The sequence below is a fragment of the Leopardus geoffroyi genome, chromosome A2 (assembly GCF_018350155.1).
Source record: "Leopardus geoffroyi isolate Oge1 chromosome A2, O.geoffroyi_Oge1_pat1.0, whole genome shotgun sequence".
Classification (NCBI taxonomy): domain Eukaryota; kingdom Metazoa; phylum Chordata; class Mammalia; order Carnivora; family Felidae; genus Leopardus; species Leopardus geoffroyi.
The window spans coordinates 124,117,359-124,139,592 of NC_059331.1; the positions used below are offsets into that span (position 1 = coordinate 124,117,359).

Below are 22,234 nucleotides of genomic sequence, written 5' to 3' on the forward strand. Positions count from 1 at the left end.
GAGATGGTAAAAAGTGATGGCACTGCATGTTTTCAGACGAGATGCAAAAAGGCAAGCAAAAGATGATACGGTTTCTAAAGCTGGTCTTATGAGAAGATCTGACTTATTTCCTGCCTAACTCCTATTTAAAAGATGGAGTAGATATTCTAGGAGAATATCTGTGACCCCTATCCCCACCCATAGCTGGATTATGTGACTCTCCTATGTGTCTTCTAGTAACACCTGCATTTTCACTTTCATAGCCCATTATGTGACATATCACAGGAGAGTTACAACGTTTTCAACCTTGAGACCATGTATTCCTTAGGGCTATAGATTATTGTCTCCAGTAGATTATCTCCATGGAATAGTTAGTATAGACCCTGGAACATCATATGCACTCTAGTATTTGTGAATGAATGGCTTAGTGTCAATTTAAATGAACAGTTTTGTCCTTGGCACTGTTCCCACCAACATTCCAAGCCCAGAACATAACTGAAATGGGAAGGCTGGAATAACTGAACAATAAGGAACACTTGAGTCCAGATAATCCAACTTCTGAGCTTATTTGGGAACTACAGGAAGGCATTCCACTACTCTAACTCCCTACCAACAGTTCTGATTCATTCAAATTCCAACAGTCTGATTCATTTACCTATAAATCCCCATGAGAAGATTAAAGAGTGGGGTTTTCATTAATGTGTTAATAGGAGTTGAATCTGATTGCTTTTTTGACACCTGTGAAATAGGAGTTTGAAGTGTGGGTAAACTAATTCAAGGCATTTAAATGGACCATAACTGGGGCTCTCTGGCTAGTAGGAAGATATTGGACCCTAGAAGTTAGGAAAGATGGTAATGCCGGTATATGGAAGAGGAAACAGAAAAAGAGGACAACTCCAATGAACACTTCCCTGCTTTGTAATCCTTCCCAAAGTCTTTATTCTAGAGGCCAGATGAGAAGTCAAGCATAGGTTTGGAAACTGGAGTCCAAAATGAAGGGTACAACCTGATACCACCTTCCGTTTCATTTTCCCAAGCAGTTATTATACCCCATGGCACATTGAGTTCCTTAGGGTCAGACTCTGACATGAAGATTTGTGTGCAGGGAGTGCTTTAATGGAGAGTGCTTTGGGGAGTAAAATCTCTGAAGGGGCAAAGAAAGGATGATTAAGCATAGGGAAGAAGTTTGGATATGATGCAGCAACAACAAAGACCTCAGCCAATCCAATTGGGAGCTCCTAAGCTGCAATGATCCTGCAGAATTTTCTCAACTGGGGTAAGAGGACACCCCTCTACCCGTGCACTGACCAGTCACTGATACAGGATGACCCTTAGAAAGGAAGCATGACCTTGGGTACTGTGGCTTTCTTCAAGAAAGATCAAATCCCTTGGGGTGCCTGGGTGGCGCAGTCGGTTAAGCGTCCGACTTCAGCCAGGTCACGATCTCGCGGTCCTGGAGTTCGAGCCCCGCGTCGGGCTCTGGGCTGATGGCTCAGAGCCTGGAGCCTGTTTCTGATTCTGTGTCTCCCTCTCTCTCTGCCCCTCCCCCGTTCATGCTCCGTCTCTCTCTGTCCCAAAAATAAGTAAACGTTGAAAAAAAAAATTTTTTTAAAAAAGAAAGATCAAATCCCTGGATAGGGGAAGTCAGTTGTAAGTTGTCAGTTGTTAGGCATCCCAGCAGGTGGGAGGGTAAATATTTTAGTCCGAAAGTCAGCAGTGGGAACTAGGCAGATACCAGTAGCACAACAAAGCATCCACTACAACTTCCAAATCAGGTTCCAACTGGAGCATGTAACCGTACTTCTAATAAATTCACATTCTGTTAGAAGTCTAGGGGCACCTGGGTGGCTCAGTCGGATGAGCATCTGACCAGCTCGGGTCATGATCTCATGGCTCAGAAGTTTGAACATTGGGCTCTGTGTACTGGCAGTGTGGAGACTGCTGGAATTCTCTCTCTCTCCTCTCTCTCTGACCCTCCCCAACTTGTGCTCTCTCTCAAAAGAAATAAACTTAGGGGCGCCTGGGTGGCGCAGTCGGTTAAGCGTCCGACTTCAGCCAGGTCATGATCTCGCGGTCTGTGAGTTCGAGCCCCGCGTCAGGCTCTGGGCTGATGGCTCAGAGCCTGGAGCCTGTTTCCGATTCTGTGTCTCCCTCTCTCTCTGCCCCTCCCCCGTTCATGCTCTGTCTCTCTCTGTCCCAAAAATAAATAAAGGTTGAAAAAAAAAAAAAATTAAAAAAAAAAAAAAAAAAAAAAAGAAATAAACTTAAAAGAAGTTGAATCTAGAGGTGCACCTGGGTGGCTCAGTCAGTTTAGTGTCTGACTCTTGATTTTGGCGTAGGTTATGATCCCATGGTCATGAGATTGAGCCCCATGTTGGGTTCTATGCTCAGCATGTAGCCTTCTTGAAATTCTCTCTCCTTCTCTCTCTCTCTCCCTCCCTCTCTCCCTCTCTGCCCCTGCCCTGCTTGCACACGAACGTGCACATGCAACTCTCTCTCAAAATAAACAAAATTGAGACTAGAACATGAAACAAGATGGTCTCTGCCCAAAAGAAGCTTCCAGACATGTCACTAATTTCAACAAATGTAGTGGCTTAAAACAATAACCGTTGACTTCCGGTTTCTGGACTAGCATATGAGGAGATAAGAAGTCTTTTTATTTAGATTCAAATTAGTTAATATATAGGATAGTATTGGTTTCAGGAGTAGAAGGGAATCTTCACTCTGTCCTGAGAAGTAAAAAGAACTAAAAAATTACCAAATCTCCCTAAATTCATCAAAGAATGGAGGTCATGACAAAAGCACTGATCCAAAAATTGGAGAGAGAGGCAGACACGGAAAATCACAACTTCCCATGGCAGAAGCCTCTGTGGGAGATAGGTGCACTAGGGTAGGATATCGAATGTACCAAGTGGACCATTCTGGTGTTGATGTGAGAGGTGGGGTTGTGGGTATGTGAGGACACAGAATATATGGGTAATCTCTGTAGTTTCTGCTCACTTCCATTGTGAACCTAAAATGGCTCTGAAAAAAATAAGTCTGAATTTTTTAAAAAATGAAAAATAAAAGCATCACCCATTTATCATCTCATAGGTCTGTAGGTCAGAAATCTGGGTAGAATAGATTCTCAGCTTAGCACTTTGTAATACCAAAATGAGGTGTGGGCAGGGCTAGGCTATTACCTGAAGGCTGTGGAGAAGAATAGTGCCCAAGGTCATTTTGACTATTAGCAGAAGTGAGTTCCCTGCAAGTACTGTAGGACTGAGGTGACCATTTCCTTGCTGGCTGTTGACTACGATTGCTTTTACCTCTTGGAAGCTGCCCCATTTCCTTGCTATATGGCCCCTTCCTTTTTTAAAAAAAATTTTTTTTTTTTAACGTTTATTTATTTTTGGGACAGAGAGAGACAGAGCATGAACGGGGGAGGGGCAGAGAGAGAGGGAGACACAGAATCGGAAACAGGCTCCAGGCTCCGAGCCATCAGCCCAGAGCCCGACGCGGGGCTCGAACTCACGGACCGCGAGATCGTGACCTGGCTGAAGTCGGGCGCTTAACCGACTGCGCCACCCAGGCGCCCCTGGCCCCTTCCTTTTTTTTAACTTTTTTTTTTTTAAGATTTTAAATAATCTCTATACCCTATGTGGGGTTTCAGTTTACAACCCCAAGATCAAGAGTTGCATGCTTTACTGACTGAGCCAGCCAGATGCCTGGACCCCTTCATTTTAAAATAAATCCACCAACAGCACATCATGTCTTTCTCAAGCTCGGAATGTGACTTCCTCTTTGCTACCTGTCAGAAAATTTTAAAACTTCTGGTTTTAAAAACACCCTGTGATTTGGTTCTGACCATCCACATAGTTACGAAAAGATCAATTGTGTATTATAATCTAATCATGGGAATAAAATCCAATATAGTAACAAGTTCTACAGATTTGGGCAAAAAATCTTGGAGGTTACTTTATAATTCTGCCTACCACAACCATGATGACAGGTTGATATATACCTTGGTAGAAGGAGTTCTGGTGACTTCTCTTAATTTTCTAAATAGGACTGGAGAGTACTGAGTCTGAAGGGAGAGATTTCAGGATGAAGAACTTTTGATTGATGAGCTTTATGGGCTCAGTGGTCTGGGAATTGGAACAGAGGAGGAAGAGGTTAGTTTGAGGTTCTTCTGGGTAAACCGGGCAAAAAGACAGGTCAAGGGATATGACAGACTGAAGGAAAGGACCACAGAATCTAGACCAGAAACAGAAGACAGAGAAACCTGGAGTGAGAGAGGAGGAATTAACTTGCAAAGGCTGCAGTGGATGGCAAGATTCCAGTTAAAGCAGGAAGTGGAAGAAGGCTTCAAGAAGAGGTTTAACATTTGGAGCAGTGGTTCTCCAAGTCTGGCCCCCAAACCAATAGCGTCAGCATCCTTTGGGCATTTGTCAGAATTGCAAACTCTCCAGTCCACTCCAGACCTAGTAAATCAGAAATTCTAAAACTCTCGGAACAGGACAGAGGAATCTATTTCAACAGCCACTCCAGGTGATTTTGCTGCTCCGTAGTTTAAGAATCATCGATATTATTCTCCCATATTGTAACAGAATATGTTTATCAGGAATGGGTTTCCAGCAGGAGAAAGAAAATTCCTGGAAGGAGAATTTTCCCATTGCATGCTCAGCTAGGATGCCTAGGGTAAATATAAGACACAGCTGAATGAACTGGCCTTACAGTTTTCAGAAATAACAAATCCTGGTCATTCTAATCTGGGCCAATTGTGTTACTGAGTTAAACTTTCTAAGACCAAGGCTAGGAACAGTTACTGAAAGGAGCTAGAGAAGGAGCCAGACTGGACTGCATCAGCCACTCTTTAGAGAGGGGAAACCTAAGGGAAAGTGGCAAAAAGTAGGAATAATGTGTTCCAGGGACCCTAAATGATGAGAGCAGCAACAGATGCTAGTGGAGAGGGAGGGACACCTGCTTATGACCAAGATCTGGCTCCACTTTGGCTCAGCAAAGAACAGACACTCTCCCCTAGCTGCAGGCACCACCCCAACCAGCTGAGCTGCCTCAGCTGCAGCTGTTCATAGGTGGGCTGTGCTTAGCCAACAGGATGAGGATGTATTTGAGGATGTGGGTAGCTGACCCAGGACAGTAATCTGGATCACCTTATAATTTTTCCGAATCTACTCCTCTAGAAATAATAATAGTTGTGGGAAAACAGCAATAAGAACTAAGCAAGTTAAATACATAATTTTTCAATGTTATTACAGGGTATCCCACCCCTCCAAAAAACCCTCAAGCAATCATGCCAGGGTTTATGAGCATAGGTCTTTTGAGGCAGCAAAGCCCAACATGCTTTATACTGTTGAGTTAAAAAATGAAAAAATGGGAGCACCTGGTGGGCTCAGTCGGTTAAAAATCTGACTCTTGGTTTTTGGCTCTGGTCATGATCTCATGATTCGTGAGTTAGAGGCCCAAGTGGGGCTCTTCACTGACAGTGCAGAGGCTGCTTGGGATTCTCTGTCTCCTCCTCTCTGTGCCCCTCCCCTGCTCCTGTTCTCTCTCTCTCAAACATTTTTTCAAAAATGAAAAATTTGTGCCGACAAATGTTCATACCATGCTTAAAAAGAGAAAAAACTTTTTCTATGATACATAAATATTTCCTGATGACTTCACAATAAATTGGTAACATCAGACACTGGGGAAGGGAACTGAGTGGCTGGGGGAGAAAAGGAAGAATTATCATGATTAAAAACCTTATGTACCTTTTAAATTTGGAGCACATGCATGCATTATTAAGAAATAAAAAATTACTACACTTAAAAAATAAATAATGAGGGGCGCCTGGGTGGCGCAGTCGGTTAAGCGTCCGACTTCAGCCAGGTCACGATCTCGCGGTCCTGGAGTTCGAGCCCCGCGTCGGGCTCTGGGCTGATGGCTCGGAGCCTGGAGCCTGTTTCCGATTCTGTGTCTCCCTCTCTCTCTGCCCCTCCCCCGTTCATGCTCTGTCTCTCTCTGTCCCAAAAATAAATAAAAAAAACGTTGAAAAAAAAAATTAAAAAAAAAATAAATAAATAAAATAAATAAATAATGAGCTTTTATTATCCTCGACAACAGAGAAAAGCCATGCCTGGAGTCTCTGGGAATTCTGGGAACGCTCCCGGGGGGAGGGGAAGCCTGCAAGTAGCACCTGGAGCTTCCTCAGAGACTCATTCCCTCAGTCTCACCCTACTGGCAGAGGCAGCTGGAAGGAATCACAAACTGCAAGGATCAGTGGGAGGAAGACAATGAACAACGCTTTCCTGCCTGAAATCAGCCGCTGTCCAGAGCCAGCACCAGGGAAGACACAACTCACCCTCCGGGGGTCACGTCTTTGCTGGAAGCCAGGGGAGAATTCACACGCGTGACACCGAATGCCCTGCTCTCTTGGGGTCTCCAAGTCCTCCCCGATTCCACACCCTCCGGTCTGGGGCCACAGTGTCTGATTTTTGAGAGGAGAACATGGAATAGGTCAAGTCTTAGTCCGAGTCTGAACTCTCATTCGACTTGGAAGACTTATGCTTTCGTTTTTTCTTCTTCTTCTTTTCTTTTTTCCTTTTCTTATGCTTTTCTTTCTTCTTCTTTTTCTTGTGTTTCTCTTTACATTCTGAGGAGCTGGAGCTGCTCCCATCTTCATCAGAGGTGGAATCCTCCAGTAACTGTTTTAACTGCTGTATCCTAAACAGAAGTTTGACCAAAGAACCATATTTTAAAAAAATTGTAGATAAAGATGATGTGAGAGCAACAGTGAGGGTAAAAAATGTCATGAATAACCACCTTGAGAAAGATGGTACTTATTTTTATTTGTGCATGTCTTCCCCGTTCTTGTCCACGTCCGTGCCTGTTTGACAGGACTGTAACCAGTATATGAGCCATTCTGTGTTCTTTTCATTGTCCTAAATATTTCTGCATGTTTCTCCAGTCCTTACCACAGAACTTCTAACAGATGCCTACTTTCCTTACTCACCGCCCCCAACTGCTCAAGTAATCTGCCTCCTCAAAACAATTATTACTCAGCGTCACCAGTTTTAGGAAAAACAAACTCTCCCGTTTCTTCACCCTATCTTTGTTCATGTCTAAGGATCATTTTTCACAATAGCTCAGACCCTTAAAGACACTGGAGAAGATAAACTAAGCTACGGTTGGCTGCCAACATCAACTATCGGTGGTATGAGCAGGCTGGGCCAAACACACTGCTTTAAGCCAACCCAGATAGAACAAGGCTGGCCTGCTCATTCCCCACATACTGGCCTTTCCAGTGATTACTCCTGCCTTCCATACATTTCACAACTAAATTAAAGTACCATATTTACCAAACCACTCATCTAATACTGGAATGGATGTTTCCAACTTTATATAAGAGGATATTGTTATCACCAGGACCACCTCACCTTACATCCTTTTCATGTCTTTTATTCTCTCGTATGATGTCATACATGGGATCTTCATGTGCCTTGAGGGTTAGAGAAGGGTAAGGTTGGATTAGGGCTTCATGGACTGTTTAGTTAAATTAAAATTAAATCTCTATTTCACTGAAACCAGGTTTTTTTCCTGTTTGGTGTAACATTTAATATGTTCTAGGGGCACCTGGGTGGCTCAGTCAGTTGAGCATCCAACTCGATTTCGGCTCAGGTCATGGTCCAGAGATCATGGGATCGAGCCTCAAGCTGGGCTCTGTGCTGAGCACTGAGCATGGAGGCTACTTGGGGTTCTCTCTCTCACCCTTTGCCCCTCTTCCTGCTTGCACATTCTCTCTCTCTAAAATAAAAATGAAAAAAAAAGTTCTAATCCTTCTTAAGGGTTATTGTCACTGCAAACCTATTGAGGCTTTTAAAAAAAAATTTTTTTTTAAATGTTTATTTATTATTGACAAACAGAGAGAGACAGAGCAAACAGGGGAAGGGCAGAGGGAGAGGGAGACACAGAATCTGAAGCAGGTTCCAGGCTCTGGGCTGTCAGCACACAGTCTGACGCAGGGCTCGAACTCACAAATCGCGAGATCATGACCTGAGCCAAAGTCTGATGCTTAATTGACTGAGCCACCCAGGCGCCCCCCTATTGAGGCTTTAACAAAGAATTTTCTAATTAGAAAATACAGATTGTAATTTAAATACCCTTTACAAGAATATAAACCATGGCAGAATCATGTAATACTACTCAAGGTAGAAATATTGAGGTAATTTGCTTTGTTCTGTTTGGAAAGGTGATTAAGAAATGGTATTAAGAAAAGCAAGTGAATTACAAAATGATACATAAGAATGGAACATTTATAGGTACACAAAAATATATGTTAAGTACCTCAAACAAAGTCTGCAAGTATACCAGAAGTACAGATAATTTTTTTTAATGTTTATTTATTTTAGAGACAGAGAGACAGAGCACAAGTGGGGGAAGGGCAGAGAGAGCCGGAGACAGAATCTGAAGCAGGCTCTGAGCTGTCAGCACAGAACCCGGCGTAGGACTCAAACCCACGAACCATGAAATCATGACCTGACTTAGACACTTAACCGACTGAGCCACCCAGGTGCCCCAGAAGTCCAGATAATTTAAAGTGACTTGAATTACTTAAAAATAAGAATACATGTAGGAGGAATGTTACAGTATGTAAACTATCTCAATTTTAAAAAAGAATAAATCTAATTTGTAGAAATTTTAAATGTTACCAAAAAATTATGTTAAGCTTGGCTCTGGAGAGTCCATTCTGCTAGTCTTCTGGCAGTTTTCTGGGTTAGTCTGGAAAACCTCCAAAAGCATGAAGGTTAAAGAACACCCTACTAAAGAATGAATGGGTCAACCAGGCAATTAGAGAAGAAATTTAAAAATATATGGAAATAAATGAAAATGAAAATACAACAATTCAAACGCTTTGGGATGCAACGAAGGCAGTCCTGAGAGGAAAACACATTGCAATCCAGGCCTATCTCAATAAACAAGAAAAATCCCAAATACAAAATCTAACGGCACACCTAAAGGAAATAGAAGAACAGCAAAGACACCCCAAACCCAGAAGAGGAGAATTAATAAAGATCAGAGCAGAAATAAACAATATAGAATCTAAAAAAAGTGTAGAGCAGATCAATGAAACCAAGAGTTGGTTTTTTGAAAACATAAACAAAATTGATAAACCTCTAGCCAGGCTTCTCAAAAAGAAAAGGGAGATGACCCAAATAGATAAAATCATGAATGAAAATGGAATTATTACAACCAATCCCTCAGAAATACAAGCAATTATCAGGGAATACTATGAAAAATTATATGCCAACCAAGTGGACAACCTGGAAGAAATGGACAAATTCCTAAGCACCCACACACTTCCAAAACTCAAACAGGAAGAAATAGAAAACTTGAATAGACCCATAACCAGTGAACAAATTGAATCAGTTATCAAAAATCTCCCAACAAATAAGAGTCCAGGACCAGATGGCTTCCCTGGGGAATTCTACCAGACATTTAAAGCAGAGATAATACCTATCCTTCTCAAGCTGTTCCAAAAAACAGAAAGGGAAGGAAAACTTCCAGACTCATTCTATGAAGCCAGCATTACTTTGATTCCTAAACCAGACAGAGACCCAGCAAAAAAAGAAAACTGCAGGCCCATATCCCTGATGAATATGGATGCAAAAATTCTCAATAAGATACTAGCAAATCGAATTCAACAGCATATAAAAAGAATTATTCACCATGATCAAGTGGGATTCATTCCTGGGCTGCAGGGCTGGTTCAACATTTGCAAATCAATCAATGTGATACATCACATTAAGAAAAAAAAAGAAAAGAATCATATGATCCTGCCAATCGATGCAGAAAAAGCATTTGACAAAATTCAACATCCTTTCTTAATAAAAACCCTTGAGAAAGTCAGGATAGAAGGAACATACTTAAACATCATAAAAGCCATTTATGAAAAGCCCACAGCTAATATCATCCTCAATGGGGAAAAACTGAGAGCTTTCCCCCTGAGATCAGGAACACGACAGCCATGTTCACTCTCACCGCTGTTATTTAACATAGTGTTAGAAGTGCTAGCATCAGCAATCAGACAACAAAAGGAAATCAAAGGCATCAAAATTGGCAAAGATGAAGTCAAGCTATCACTTTTTGCAGATAACATATTATACAAGGAAAACCCGACAGACTCCACCAAAAGTCTGCTAGAACTGATACATGAATTCAGCAAAGTCGCAGGATATAAAATTAATGTACAGAAATCAGTTACATTCTTATAAACTAATAATGAAGCAATAGAAAGACAAAATAAACTGATCCTATTCACAATTGCACCAAGAGTCATAAAATACCTAGGAATAAACCTAACCAAAAATGTAAAAGATCTATATACTGAAAACTATAGAAAACTTATGAAGGAAATTGAAGAAGATATAAAGAAATGGAAAAACATTCCATGCTCATGGATTGGAAGAATAAATATTGTTAAAATGTCAATACTATCCAAAGCTATCTACACATTCAATGCAATCTCAATCAAAATTGCACCAACATTCTTCTTGAAGCAAGAACAAGCAATCCTAAAATTTGTATGGCACCACAAAAGACCCCGAATAGCCAAAGTAATATTGAAGAAGAAGACCAAAGCAGGAGGCATCACAATCCCAGACTTTAGCCTCTACTACAAAGCTGTAATCATCAAGACAGCATGGTATTGGCACAAAAACAGACACACAGACCAATGGAATAGAATAGAAACTCCAGAACTGGACCCACAAAAGTATGGCCAACTAATCTTTGACAAAGCAGGAAAGAACATCCAATGGAAAAAAGACCGTCTCTTTAACAAATGGTGCTGGGAGAACTGGACAGCAACATGCAGAAGAATGAAGCTAGACCACTTTCTTACACCATTCACAAAAATAAACTCAAAATGGATAAAGGACCTGAATGTGAGAAAAGAAACCATCAAAACCCTAGAGGAGAAAGCAGGAAAAAACCTCTCTGACCTCAGCCGCAGCAATTTCCGACTTGACACATCTCCAAAGGCAAGGGAATTAAAAGCAAAAATGAACTATTGGGCCCTCATGAAGATAAAAAGCTTCTGCACCGCAAAGGAAACAATCAACAAAACCAAAAGGCAACCGACGGAATGGGAGAAGATACTTGCAAATGACATATCAGACAAAAGGCTAGTATCCAAAATCTGTAAAGAACTCACCAAACTCCACACCTGAAAAACAAATAATCCAGTGAAGAAATGGGCAGAAAACACGAATAGATACTTCTCTAAAGAAGACATCCAGATGGCCAACAGGCACATGAAAAGATGCTCAACATCACTCCTCGTCAGGGAAATACAAATCAAAACCACACTGAGATACCACCTCACGCCAGTCAGAGTGGCTAAAATGAACAAATTAGGAGACTATAGATGCTGGAGAGGATGTGGAGAAACAGGAACCCTCTTGCACTGTCCGTGGGAATGCAAACTGGTGCAGCCCCTCTGGAAAACAGTGTGGAGGTTCCTCAAAAAATTAAAAATAGATCTACCCTATGACCCAGCAATAGCACTGCTAGGAATTTACCCAAAGGATACAGGAGTGCTGATGCATAGGGGCACTTGTACCCCAATGTTTATAGCAGCACTTAAATGCCCTTCAACTAATGAATGGATAAAGAAATTGTGGTTTATATACACAATGGAAGACTACTTGGCAGTGAGAAAGAATGAAATCTGACCTTTTGTAGCAACATGAATGGAACTAGAGAGTGTTACGCTAAGTGAAATAAGTCATAAAGAGAAAGACAGATACCATATGTTTTCACTCTTATGTGGATCCTGAGAAACTTAACAGAAGATGTTGGGGGAGGGGAAGGAAAAAAAAAAAAAGAGGGAGAGAGCCAAACCATAAAAGACTCTTAAAAACTGAGAATAAACTGAGGGTTGATGGGGGGGTGGGAGGGAGGGGAGGGTGGGTGATGGGCACTGAGGAGGGCACCTGTTGGGATGAGCACTGGGTGTTGTATGGAAAGCAATTTGACAGTAAATTTCATATTTAAAAAAAATTATGTTAAAAAAACCTATTACCTCCTTACCTGGGGATAATTACTATTAACATTTGGTCTCTTTCTTTCAATCAATATCATTAAATTTATGAAAAATTATTAATCCTATTACATGTACAACTCTATTGTTTTTTACTTGTGTATTCATGAACATTTTTCATGATGTATTCTAAAACATAATTTCTGGGGTACCTGGCTAGCTCAGTGGGTAGAACATGTGACTCACGATCTGGGGGGATTGTGAGTTCAAGCCCACACTGGGTGCAGAAATGACTTAAAAATGAAATCTTTTTTTTTAATGTTTTATTCATTTTTGAGAGACAGAGAGAGAGAGCAAGTGAGCAAGCATGTACATGTGAGTGGGGAGGGGCAGAGAGAGAAGGAGATGGAGAATCCCAAGCAGGCTCCTGCTGTCGGAACAGAGCCCATCACAAGGCTCAAACCCATGGACTGTGAGATCATGACCTGAGCCAAAATCAAGAGTCAGATGCTTAACCAACTGAGCCACCCAGGTGCCCCTAAAAATAAAACCTTTTTTTTTTTCTAAAAATAAAGTCTTAAAATAATAATTCCTAATGACTGAATAATTCGTATGTTACAGATATTTATGTTGATATATTAGACTATTAAGTTTCCAATTTTTCTTCAGTTTCCATCGTTTCAATGATATAATTATGAGAGTTATCATTATGCATACATATCCTTAGTCATAAACAGTGTGTATATGTTGATGTTCTCTTATATCCTTAAAATAAATTCTTGGAAATGGGGTTTCTGGTCAAAAAAAAGGAGAAAGAATATGTTCAAAGTTTTTGAGATTTATCATCAAACTATGTTCTATACTATCTGTAAAAGCCGACATTCCACTTAAGTGGAATGATTGATCAAAAGGAAATTATTTCAGATTATTAAAATTAAAACACAACATCTTAAACTCCTTAAAACCTTAAATAATGTTGACCCCAGTTTGACATATACTGATAACCTCAGTACATCCAGACAGTAGCATATTTCACTTGGCAGAAGCAGTTACTGAATGGTAAATTAACACCTTTAGGAGATGACTCTATTAAAATAAAGTGAGGAAATGATAAGTCTGTTTTACTGTCTAAAGAGCATATATAATTTATATACACACTTATAGCTTATAAAGACATCTACTCTTTAAAAACTGGGAAAGGTGCCTGGGTGGCTCAGTTGGTTAAGCATCTGACTTCAGCTCAGGTCATGATCTCAAGGTTCACAAGTTTGAGCCCTGCATTGGGCTCTGTGCTGACAGCTCAGAGCCTGGAACCTGCTTTGGATTCTGTGTCTCCCTCTCTCTCTGCCCCTCCCCTGCTCGCACTCTGTCTATCTGTCTCAAAAATAAATAAACATTAAAAAAAAATGGGAAACTAAAACCCTAATTATAGTTATGATGTTTTATATAACTGAAAACAAGTGATTGAATAAATAAAAATGTCTGCTTTAGAAAAAGAATCACTATTCCCAAGGTACAAACAAATAACACTTTAATAAAAAGTTAGTTTTTTGTTAACTAATCTGTCACACAAATGTAATTTAACAAGAGATGTAGTCAATACCGGCCAAAAATCTCTGAGAATGTGTTCTATGTGAATTTCCAGTTCGCCGATTACTCCCTGGTTCGTTAATATTCACTACTTCTGAAAAATGTAAATTGACAAGGTGGGGTTCTACTTACTACTCTGAACTGTTCTAATTTTTGGTTGCCTTTGATAAAAAAAGGGCATTCTTTGTCGCCTGTTCGGTGACCATACCGCTTACAACGCCAACCTAAAAACAAAGAAAAAAGGAAATATTTCTGTAAGTAACAGTTTCATTTAATGAAGATGAAGAATCAGTACATCATATTAAAGTTTTTCTTCATTAAACTCCAATTCTAAAAGCAAATGAAATGACTGGATGAACCATGTACAATCCTAGAAAATAAAGGGAAACTACTTCCCAAGCATCCTTAAATCGTGTAGCTTTGGGAGTAAATATTACCTCACCAGATAAGTATTAAGCAATCCAGTGTAAAAGTATTGTGAAGAGTGAATTTTTTTTTTTTTGTCTGTAGCTTACTGTATTTTTCAAAGAGAAGGTCTTTTCTATTCATCAAGTGACTCTGATCCTCATTTACAATTTCAGACACTAGAGCAAATAGCTTCTTTCTCTGATTGAATCAAAAACTGCACAATCCCTCCCCTTTAATTAAACCAAATCACAAATTATCTTAAAATGTTAATTTCCTTAGCACTCTAATATGGCTTCACCTGCTGAACAGGGAAATTGTCCTTTGTAAAAAGTATATTATTTAGAAGCAGACAGCTGTGATGAGGAATGGGGAAGAAACACAGTAAGAAAATACATACACATGTTCCAGGACAACAGAGGGAAGCACACAACTTCGTGGAATTTTAGTGACTATGGACATGGCATCAGGCATTGAGATATAGGGAAAATGAAGTGGTAAACAAAGCAGGAATGGGTGAGATGCTTATTATTTCTCTCACCTGGTCCTCTTAGAACCATCTAGATTTGAGGTAAATCAGGAAGTCATATGAGAACAGTGAGTTAAATGTTTGGACATTAAGCAACTCCAACCAAGGAAGTCAGGAAGCAGGTAAAGGGATTACAGCTAAGATCAGCCAGGTTTGCTTCATGCTGACAGCTACTAAAAGCGTGAAGTGAATGAGAAGGGAAGTTTTTCCTTTTTAATTTTGAGGGCTGGAGGCAGGAAACCATTGAAAAAAAGTGAAGTTTGGAGATTCTTTATTGATTGCCTCTGAGCTGTCCCTGTCTTTCATTAACTCTCCTAATTAATTTAAAATTCAGGAAAGAAGGACTATACTCCTTCAAACCAAAGTCTTTTTTTGTGTTCAAAATTGTCGTATCATTAAAGGAAAGGTGATTCTTGCTATTCAAAATGTGGTCATGGACAAGCAAAATCAGCAACACATGGGAGATTGTTAGAAATGTATACTGTTAGGTCCACCCCAGAAATACTGACACATATTAGAATTTTAAAGGATTAACTGGTGGGGCGCCTGGGTGGCGCAGTCGGTTAAGCGTCCGACTTCAGCCAGGTCACGATCTCGCGGTCCGTGAGTTCGAGCCCCGCGTCAGGCTCTGGGCTGAGGGCTCAGAGCCTGGAGCCTGTTTCCAATTCTGTGTGTCTCCCTCTCTCTCTGCCCCTCCCCCGTTCATGCTCTGTCTCTCTCTGTCTCAAAAATAAATAAACGTTGAAAAAAAAAAATAAAAAAAAAATAAAGGATTAACTGGTGATTTATAGACATGTTAAAGTTTGAAAACCACTGTTCTAGATAACACTACAATCAACAAAATCAATGAAAATATGTACATGTACATGTGTCTTTCATCCTGTCTGGGAGGAGTCCAAATTTTGTGGGGCCTGAGCTTAAATTATGGGTTTGTGGAAGGGGGCTCCTTAGAAAGAAAAATACCTTGCCTTGGCAAATTTTGCAAAATCATATGACCGTATCAACACATCACTGGAACTTCTGCAGGTCCTTGAAAATCACAAGTGAGTAAAACTGGCTCTGGTCCCAACTCTGACACTTATTTTCCAAGTCAATGTACATAGCCATAAAATGGTAATTGAAATGTAAGTAACTACCTCATAAAAGAGAGCAGTGGTTTTCAAACTTAAAAAAAAAAAAAAAAAAAAAAAAAAAAAAGCTGTAGACTTCTGGGTAAAGATGACAGACTAAATACATTTACCTGTTTTCACTCCCTTCCTGACAAGTCATAAAAATGAAAATGAAGAGAATTCTTTCCAAGGGGAATAAGCCAAGAAGCACTTCAAGAATGGCCAAGTGACAGCCTCCATAAAAGCACTGAAAATAGTTGCAAATTTGCCCACATCAATTTACTTGAAACCCTGTAAATTAATCAAAGGTTTGCCACAATCTGAGGACCATTAATTCAAGAAAAGCTAGTGAAGTCTGGTAAGAACAGAAGGGTTTCTGGCATTTTAACCAGGCCTACTCCCAACCCTCTCTCCTGATTGCCAGAATAATCTTGAAAACTAGCAGCCTTGCAACCATGACAACTATGAAAAGCAGCAATCCTGCACTCTCAGTGGGGTAAGGCCAGGTTTTGAGTCTCTCAAAAATCCCTAACCCCAAAGCACAGAGCCACACTGGCAGGGTGTTGTTGCTATTTAACCAGTCATGTAGTTTACTCTACAGTAAAAGCCCAATCCCTCAGGATATTTGTTGAAAACAATTACCTGCAATTGTTTAATATCACAGCTCCCAACAGCTGTGATATGGATAAATAAGAGCCGAGCTAAAAATTTTAATGATCCAGGTAATGAGATGTCCACAGAGGGCTTTTAAAAATTCTGACACAATCCTGGGAAGCTAGAAGGCTGTGCACATGTGCCAACATTTATTTTGGTTTTTTTTCTTTTTAAGTTTTTTAAATGTTTTATTTATTCTTGAGAGAGAGAAAGAGAGAGACAGTGCATGAATGGGGGAGGGGCAGAGAGCGAAAGAGACACAGAATCGTAAGCAGGCTCCACGCTTTGAGCTGTCAGCACAGAGCCTGATGCAGGGCTTGAATGCACAAACCGGGAGATCATGACCTGAGCCAAACTTGGATGCTTAGCTGACTGAACCACCCAGGTGCCCGTTTTTTTGATAGTAGCCATCCTAACAGGTATGAGGTTGTATTTCACTAATTACTGATGCTGAGAATCTTTTCATGGGCTTACTGGATACCTGTATATCTTCTTTGGAGAAATGTCTATTCAAGTCCTTTGCCAAATTTTAATCAGGTTGTTTCTTTGTTGTTTTTAGGAGTTCTCTATATATTATAGATATAATCCCTTATTAGATATATGATTTACAAATATTTTCTCCCATTCTGTTAGTTGGCTTTTTACTCTTTTGTTAATGTCTTTTATTCACAAAATTTTGTGGTTTTCATGAAGTCAAATTTGTCTGTTTTTTCTTTTGTTGGCTGTGCCTTTGGTGTTTCATCCAAAAAATCATTACCAAATCCAATTTTGTGCAGCTTTGCCCTGTTTTCTTCTAAGAGATTTTTAAGTATAGTTTAGGTATTATATTTGTCTTTGATCCACTTAGAGTTAAATTTTATGTATGATACTAGATAAGGACCCAACTTCATTCTTTTGCAAGAGGATGTCCAGTTTTTTTTAAAAGACTGCTCTTTCCCCATTTAATGGCCTTGGCTCCACCAAAACAAGAAATTAAAACAACAAAGATGAGTCAACATATAGGAAAACAGGAAATTCAAGACAAGAAAGAAGCTAAGGGAAACTGCAGAATGAGTGTCTTAGTTCTGGCTCCCATAATATAGAGTGGGTCACTTACACGATAGGAATTTGTTTTCTCATAGGCTAGGGACTGGAGATCTAAAATCTGGGTGCCAAAAGAGTTGGTTTCTGATGATTACTGTCCTCCTGGCTTGCAGACAGCTGTATCCTCTCATGGTGTGTCCTTACACAGTAGAAAGAGAGCAAGCTCTCTGGTCTCTTCTTAAAAGGAACTCATCAGGGGTGCCTGGGTGGCTCAATCATTTAAGCCTCCGACTTCAACTCAGGTCGTGATCTTGTGGTTTGTGGGTTTGAGCCCCGCATCGGGCTCTGTGCTGACAGCTCAGAGCCTGGAGCCTGCATTGGATTCTGTGTCTCCCTCTCTCTCTGCCCCTCCCCCCTCACGCTGTGTCCCTCTCTCCTTCAAAGATAAATAAACATCAAAAAAAAAAAAAAAAAAGGAACTAATCATATCATCAGAGGCACCCTCAATACTTTATCCAATCCTAATTACCACCCAAAGGTCCTATCTCCAAATACCATCCTATTGGGGATTAGGGCTTCAACATAAGAATTTATGGAGAGGGGGCGCCTGGGTGGCGCAGTCGGTTAAGCATCTGACTTCAGCTCAGGTCACGATCTTGTGGTCCGTGAGTTTGAGCCCCGCGTCAGGCTCTGGGCTGATGGCTCAGAGCCTGGAGCCTGCTTCCGATTCTGTGTCTCCTTCTCTCTCTGCCCCTCCCCCCTTCATGCTCTGTCTCTCTCTGTCTCAAAAATAAATAAACGTTAAAAAAAAAAAATTAAAAAAAAAAAAAGAATTTATGGAGGGACACAAACATTCAATTCATAACACAAAGTGAGGCGTGCCTAAGTGCCTCAGTTGGTTAAGCGTACGACTCTTGACTTCGGCTCAGGTCATGATCTCATGGTCCTAAGATTGAGCCCTTGTCAGCTTCCATACTGGGCGTGGACCCTGCTTAAGATTCTCTCTCTCCCAAACAAACAACACAAAGTGAAGGGAGATTCCTGGATGATAAGCATGGGAGCAACCATTTTCAGAAGAATGTAATTAATACAATGTCTCAGGCATTTAGAGGTCTTAAGATTCAATCTTTAGAACAATTTGAGACTGAGTAAAAAGAAATCAGTACATGGAAACCAAAAACAATAATAATAAAACACATGCACATAACACACACCAAAAACAAGATAACTGTTAATCTGGGGCGGGAGGGAGAGGGAATTATTCAGGATGCATAAAGGAAAAGTAATCACTTTACTACATGACTCAGCTCTGAACATAATTATAATAAAGTAAGTACCCAGGATTATCTAACCAAAATGATGAAAAAACTATTTTGGGGAAGATGTGATATAGTAAGGGTACATATGTGTAGTAAGAGCTAAATTCTCATCTTCCATTGTATGACGTTAACAGATACCACCTAAACCTGAAAAATCAATGCAATGTAAATGTGATCTTAGGCATATGAAGATAAATATCAAAATAACCAACTAAAAGAGCTAAAAGTGGGAATGGAGAAAAAGAGACTGGGAACTATTTTAATTATGTGCATGAAGAATCTTTGTACAAACAAACGTCTTTAAACGGCAGCAGTACCCTTTCTTCAAATACCAAATACCACTTAAGCTGGATGAAGGTGTTGCGGCTCTGTGTGGGCTCAGGAGTGCACACACAGCACTCCTGCTCTGGACACCCCCCCCTCAGGTCACATGGATGAAACCTTAACACCACTGATCACTGATGGGGGGGGGAGGTGCAAAGGACTGAGGCAAGACACAAAGGGATCTGCCCCCTCCAATGTATCCCAATGTACCTCCTTGTCCCTCCTGGCATTTCTACAATAGAGTATCCTTTCTGTTACTTGAATATTACCAAGGAGTGTACTCCAAAGGCAGCTATGGTCCTGTGGGCAACCACTGCCCTTGGGAGTCAGAAGCCCTGGAGTCAAAGCTCTGCTCTGCCTCTTAGACACTCACTAACATACGCAGCTCGGCTTCCTTAACTATGAAACAGACATCATGGCTTAACAGGTCTCGGTGAGGGGAAAAAAAAAGAGGTAAACACTCTCTGTGAGTCATATATATAACTTGTGTGTACTGAGGAGTGTTACCTGAAACTCTCCCATACTCACACTGCATAACTTTGACCTCTTTCCCAAGTGGCATCCAAAGTCCTTTAGTTGGTGCGTGAGCCAGAAATTCCCTGGCATGTTCGTTGCCTGGTACATCTGGTATACAGTCTTCCGGCTTAGTCTCATCTTCCTAAAAAAGGAAACGACATGTACACGACATGGCAAAAGAGCACTGGAATTCTCTCCTACCTGCTTCAGAACACAGCACTGCCTGGCTTTCACATGGGCTGGAAATGCCCACGTCATCCTGTTACCCTCTCCAGTACTAGAAAGACAAATTATACCTGACACAAAAACCAGAAATAAATATACCAGAAGGACTATATCATGAAAACAAAGTAGTTGTTCTTAGAGAAAAGTTACTAGTAAAGCAGAAATCTGCCCTTCATATAGGAAGGATCTGTGAGCTCCAAATTCTAACGTAAATCAGATTTAAAGATCAAAAAAAGGTTCCATGACCACAAAATCTTAGTGGAATGAGGCAAGGTGTAACAATTAAAGTAGGGGCACCTGGCTGGCTCAGGAGATGGAACATACAACTCTTGATCTCAGGGTTGAGGTTTGAGCCCCACGTGGAGTGTAGAGATTACTTAAAAACAAAATTTAAGGGGCATCTAGGTGGCTCAGTCACTTAAGCATCCGACTTCAGTTCAGGTCACGATCTCACAGTTTGTGAGTTCGAGCCCTGTTTCAGCTCTCTGCTGTCAGCACAGAGCCTGCCTCGGATCCTCCGTCTCCCCTCTCTCTGCCCCCTGCCACCTCTCAAAAATAAATAAATGTTAAAAAGAAAAAAATTAAATTAAAAAAATATAAATGTGCCTGGCTGTTTCACTTGCTTAAGCATGTGACTCTTTGTTTTGGCTCAGGTCATGATCTAATGGTTTGTGGGTTCAAGCCCTGCATCGGGATCTGGGCTGACAGCGTGGAGCCTGCTTCGGATCCTCCCTCTCCTTGTCCCTCCCCTGTTCTTGTGTGCGTGCTCTCTCTCACTCTCTCTGAAAATAAATAAACTTAACATATGTATATACACATATACATATATATATGTATATATGTATATACATATACATTTCAAGAATTAAAACAGGATTATCTAGAATAAAAATGTTATGTTAAAATAGCTTATTATAACTTGAAGACCATTGTCATGTTTTCTAGTCACACACATGCTATCTATATCTGTGAGTTGCATATTCACCACTGAATATATGCATTTACAATTAAAGAGGGTTTTTTTTTTCAGTTTTCATGAATATTTAATCTATAACAGAAGAACATTTTCTAAAACTCTTTTAATTTAAGATTTTTTAATATATATTTTTTATTTTAGGTAGGCCCCACCCCTAACGTGGGGCTTCAACTCATGACCCTGAGATCAAGAGTCTCATGCTCTACTGACTGAGCCAGCCAGGTGCCCCTAAAAATCATTTCTTTTATTTGAAAGTGAGCATGCATAAGGTTGCTCTGGCCTCTAAAGAGCCCTGTAAGTCTCACTCTCACAGACACTGGACAACATGGCCAGGTTGGCAGGAGGTGGTAGGGGGTGTCCTGCACCAGGGGCTGGACTAGAGGAGCTTCCAGTCTCCACACAGACTACTGTTCTCTGAGCTGACACTCAGGAAACCAGCAGTGAGTGAGTCAGAGATGGAGCAGAGCGGTGAGAAGATGCAGCCACAGCAGGAGACAGAGAAGGGGACCGATCGCTGAGGAACACGTGGGCCTGCCACCGTTTCTTAGGAACAGTCACACGGTTGATTACATTTCTACAAAGACACAGGCTGGAGACACAAAGCCCAAAGTGTATGGACTGACTGGCATCTGCAGGGAGAAGCAGGGTTATGAAAAAAGATGTTCCAAACCTTATATAACAGTTTTTCATACAAGTTACTGAGTCTGAGCACTGAGTCAAATATGTCTGAGAGAATAACCAAAGGTACAAACTTCACACTGACCTTGATAAGCCCCGGAGGAGGTTTTTCATAACTAGAAAGGAAAAGAAAAACTGCCGTCAATCATGTTAACAGGAACACAATACGTTTTGATGAGCAAAAAGCAACTAGAGGTCAAAATGAAAAGAATATCTTAAAAAAAATTTTTTTTTCAACGTTTATTTATTTTTGGGACAGAGAGAGACACAGCATGAACGGGGGAGGGGCAGAGAGAGAGGGAGACACAGAATCGGAAACAGGCTCCAGGCTCTGAGCCACCAGCCCAGAGCCCGACGCGGGGCTCGAACTCACAGACCGCGAGATCGTGACCTGGCTGAAGTCGGACGCTTAACCGACTGCGCCACCCAGGCGCCCCGAAAAGAATATCTTTAGTAAAACCTTAAAACTGCATTAGATCTAAAGCAGTTAGTAAAATACACCCAGCAGTCAGAGATCTTATATAAGTAAACTGATGCTACGCCACATCCTGCAGAGATCTAGAACTAAAATTCACTGAAATGGTAACTAACTTGGTGTCTGAGCACAATGAATTTATCTTCGAAGAGAAAGCAAGAGATTGCAGGCGAAATGTGTGGGAAGACCCAAGAGCTAATCATGCTTCCAGACTGTCACGGTTGTCAGGTTATTTACCTACCATAACTTCCACTTACTCAGCATGGAGGCTCATGTGGGGAAGGCTGAGGAATCTGTTCTAACCTGGATGGAGGCAGTGCAGGGGGGCAGGAACAAAACTGGAGGGAAGGGCCTGTTGCAGGGGATGGAGGCGATGGTGATCTGTCCTAGAGGCTTCCTTTCCCATTTCC

The 22,234-nt window shown here is 40.9% G+C and overlaps 1 protein-coding gene across 4 annotated transcripts in view; it reads right to left on the reverse strand.

The window, feature by feature from the left end:
- LOC123606673 (retinitis pigmentosa 9 protein) overlaps nucleotides 1–22,234 on the reverse strand; it is a 44,680-nt gene that overhangs the window by 18,277 nt on the left and 4,169 nt on the right. For 2 of the 4 annotated variants that reach the window (XR_006716426.1, XR_006716425.1), the window contains exons 2-6: nucleotides 21,435–21,465; nucleotides 19,483–19,612; nucleotides 13,724–13,815; nucleotides 7,398–7,459; nucleotides 6,323–6,684 (exon numbers count right to left, since the gene is read on the reverse strand). Coding sequence is in view for 1 of the 4 variants with exons in the window: in XM_045495265.1 (XP_045351221.1) it covers nucleotides 6,486–6,684; nucleotides 7,398–7,459; nucleotides 13,724–13,815; nucleotides 19,483–19,612; nucleotides 21,435–21,465 (514 nt within the window). In the remaining 3 variants the exon portion in view is untranslated. Of the gene's footprint in view, nucleotides 1–3,982; nucleotides 4,107–6,049; nucleotides 6,685–7,397; nucleotides 7,460–13,723; nucleotides 13,816–19,482; nucleotides 19,613–21,434; nucleotides 21,466–22,234 lie in introns of those variants that run through there. The other 2 variants (XR_006716427.1, XM_045495265.1) reach the window with 2 other exon arrangements.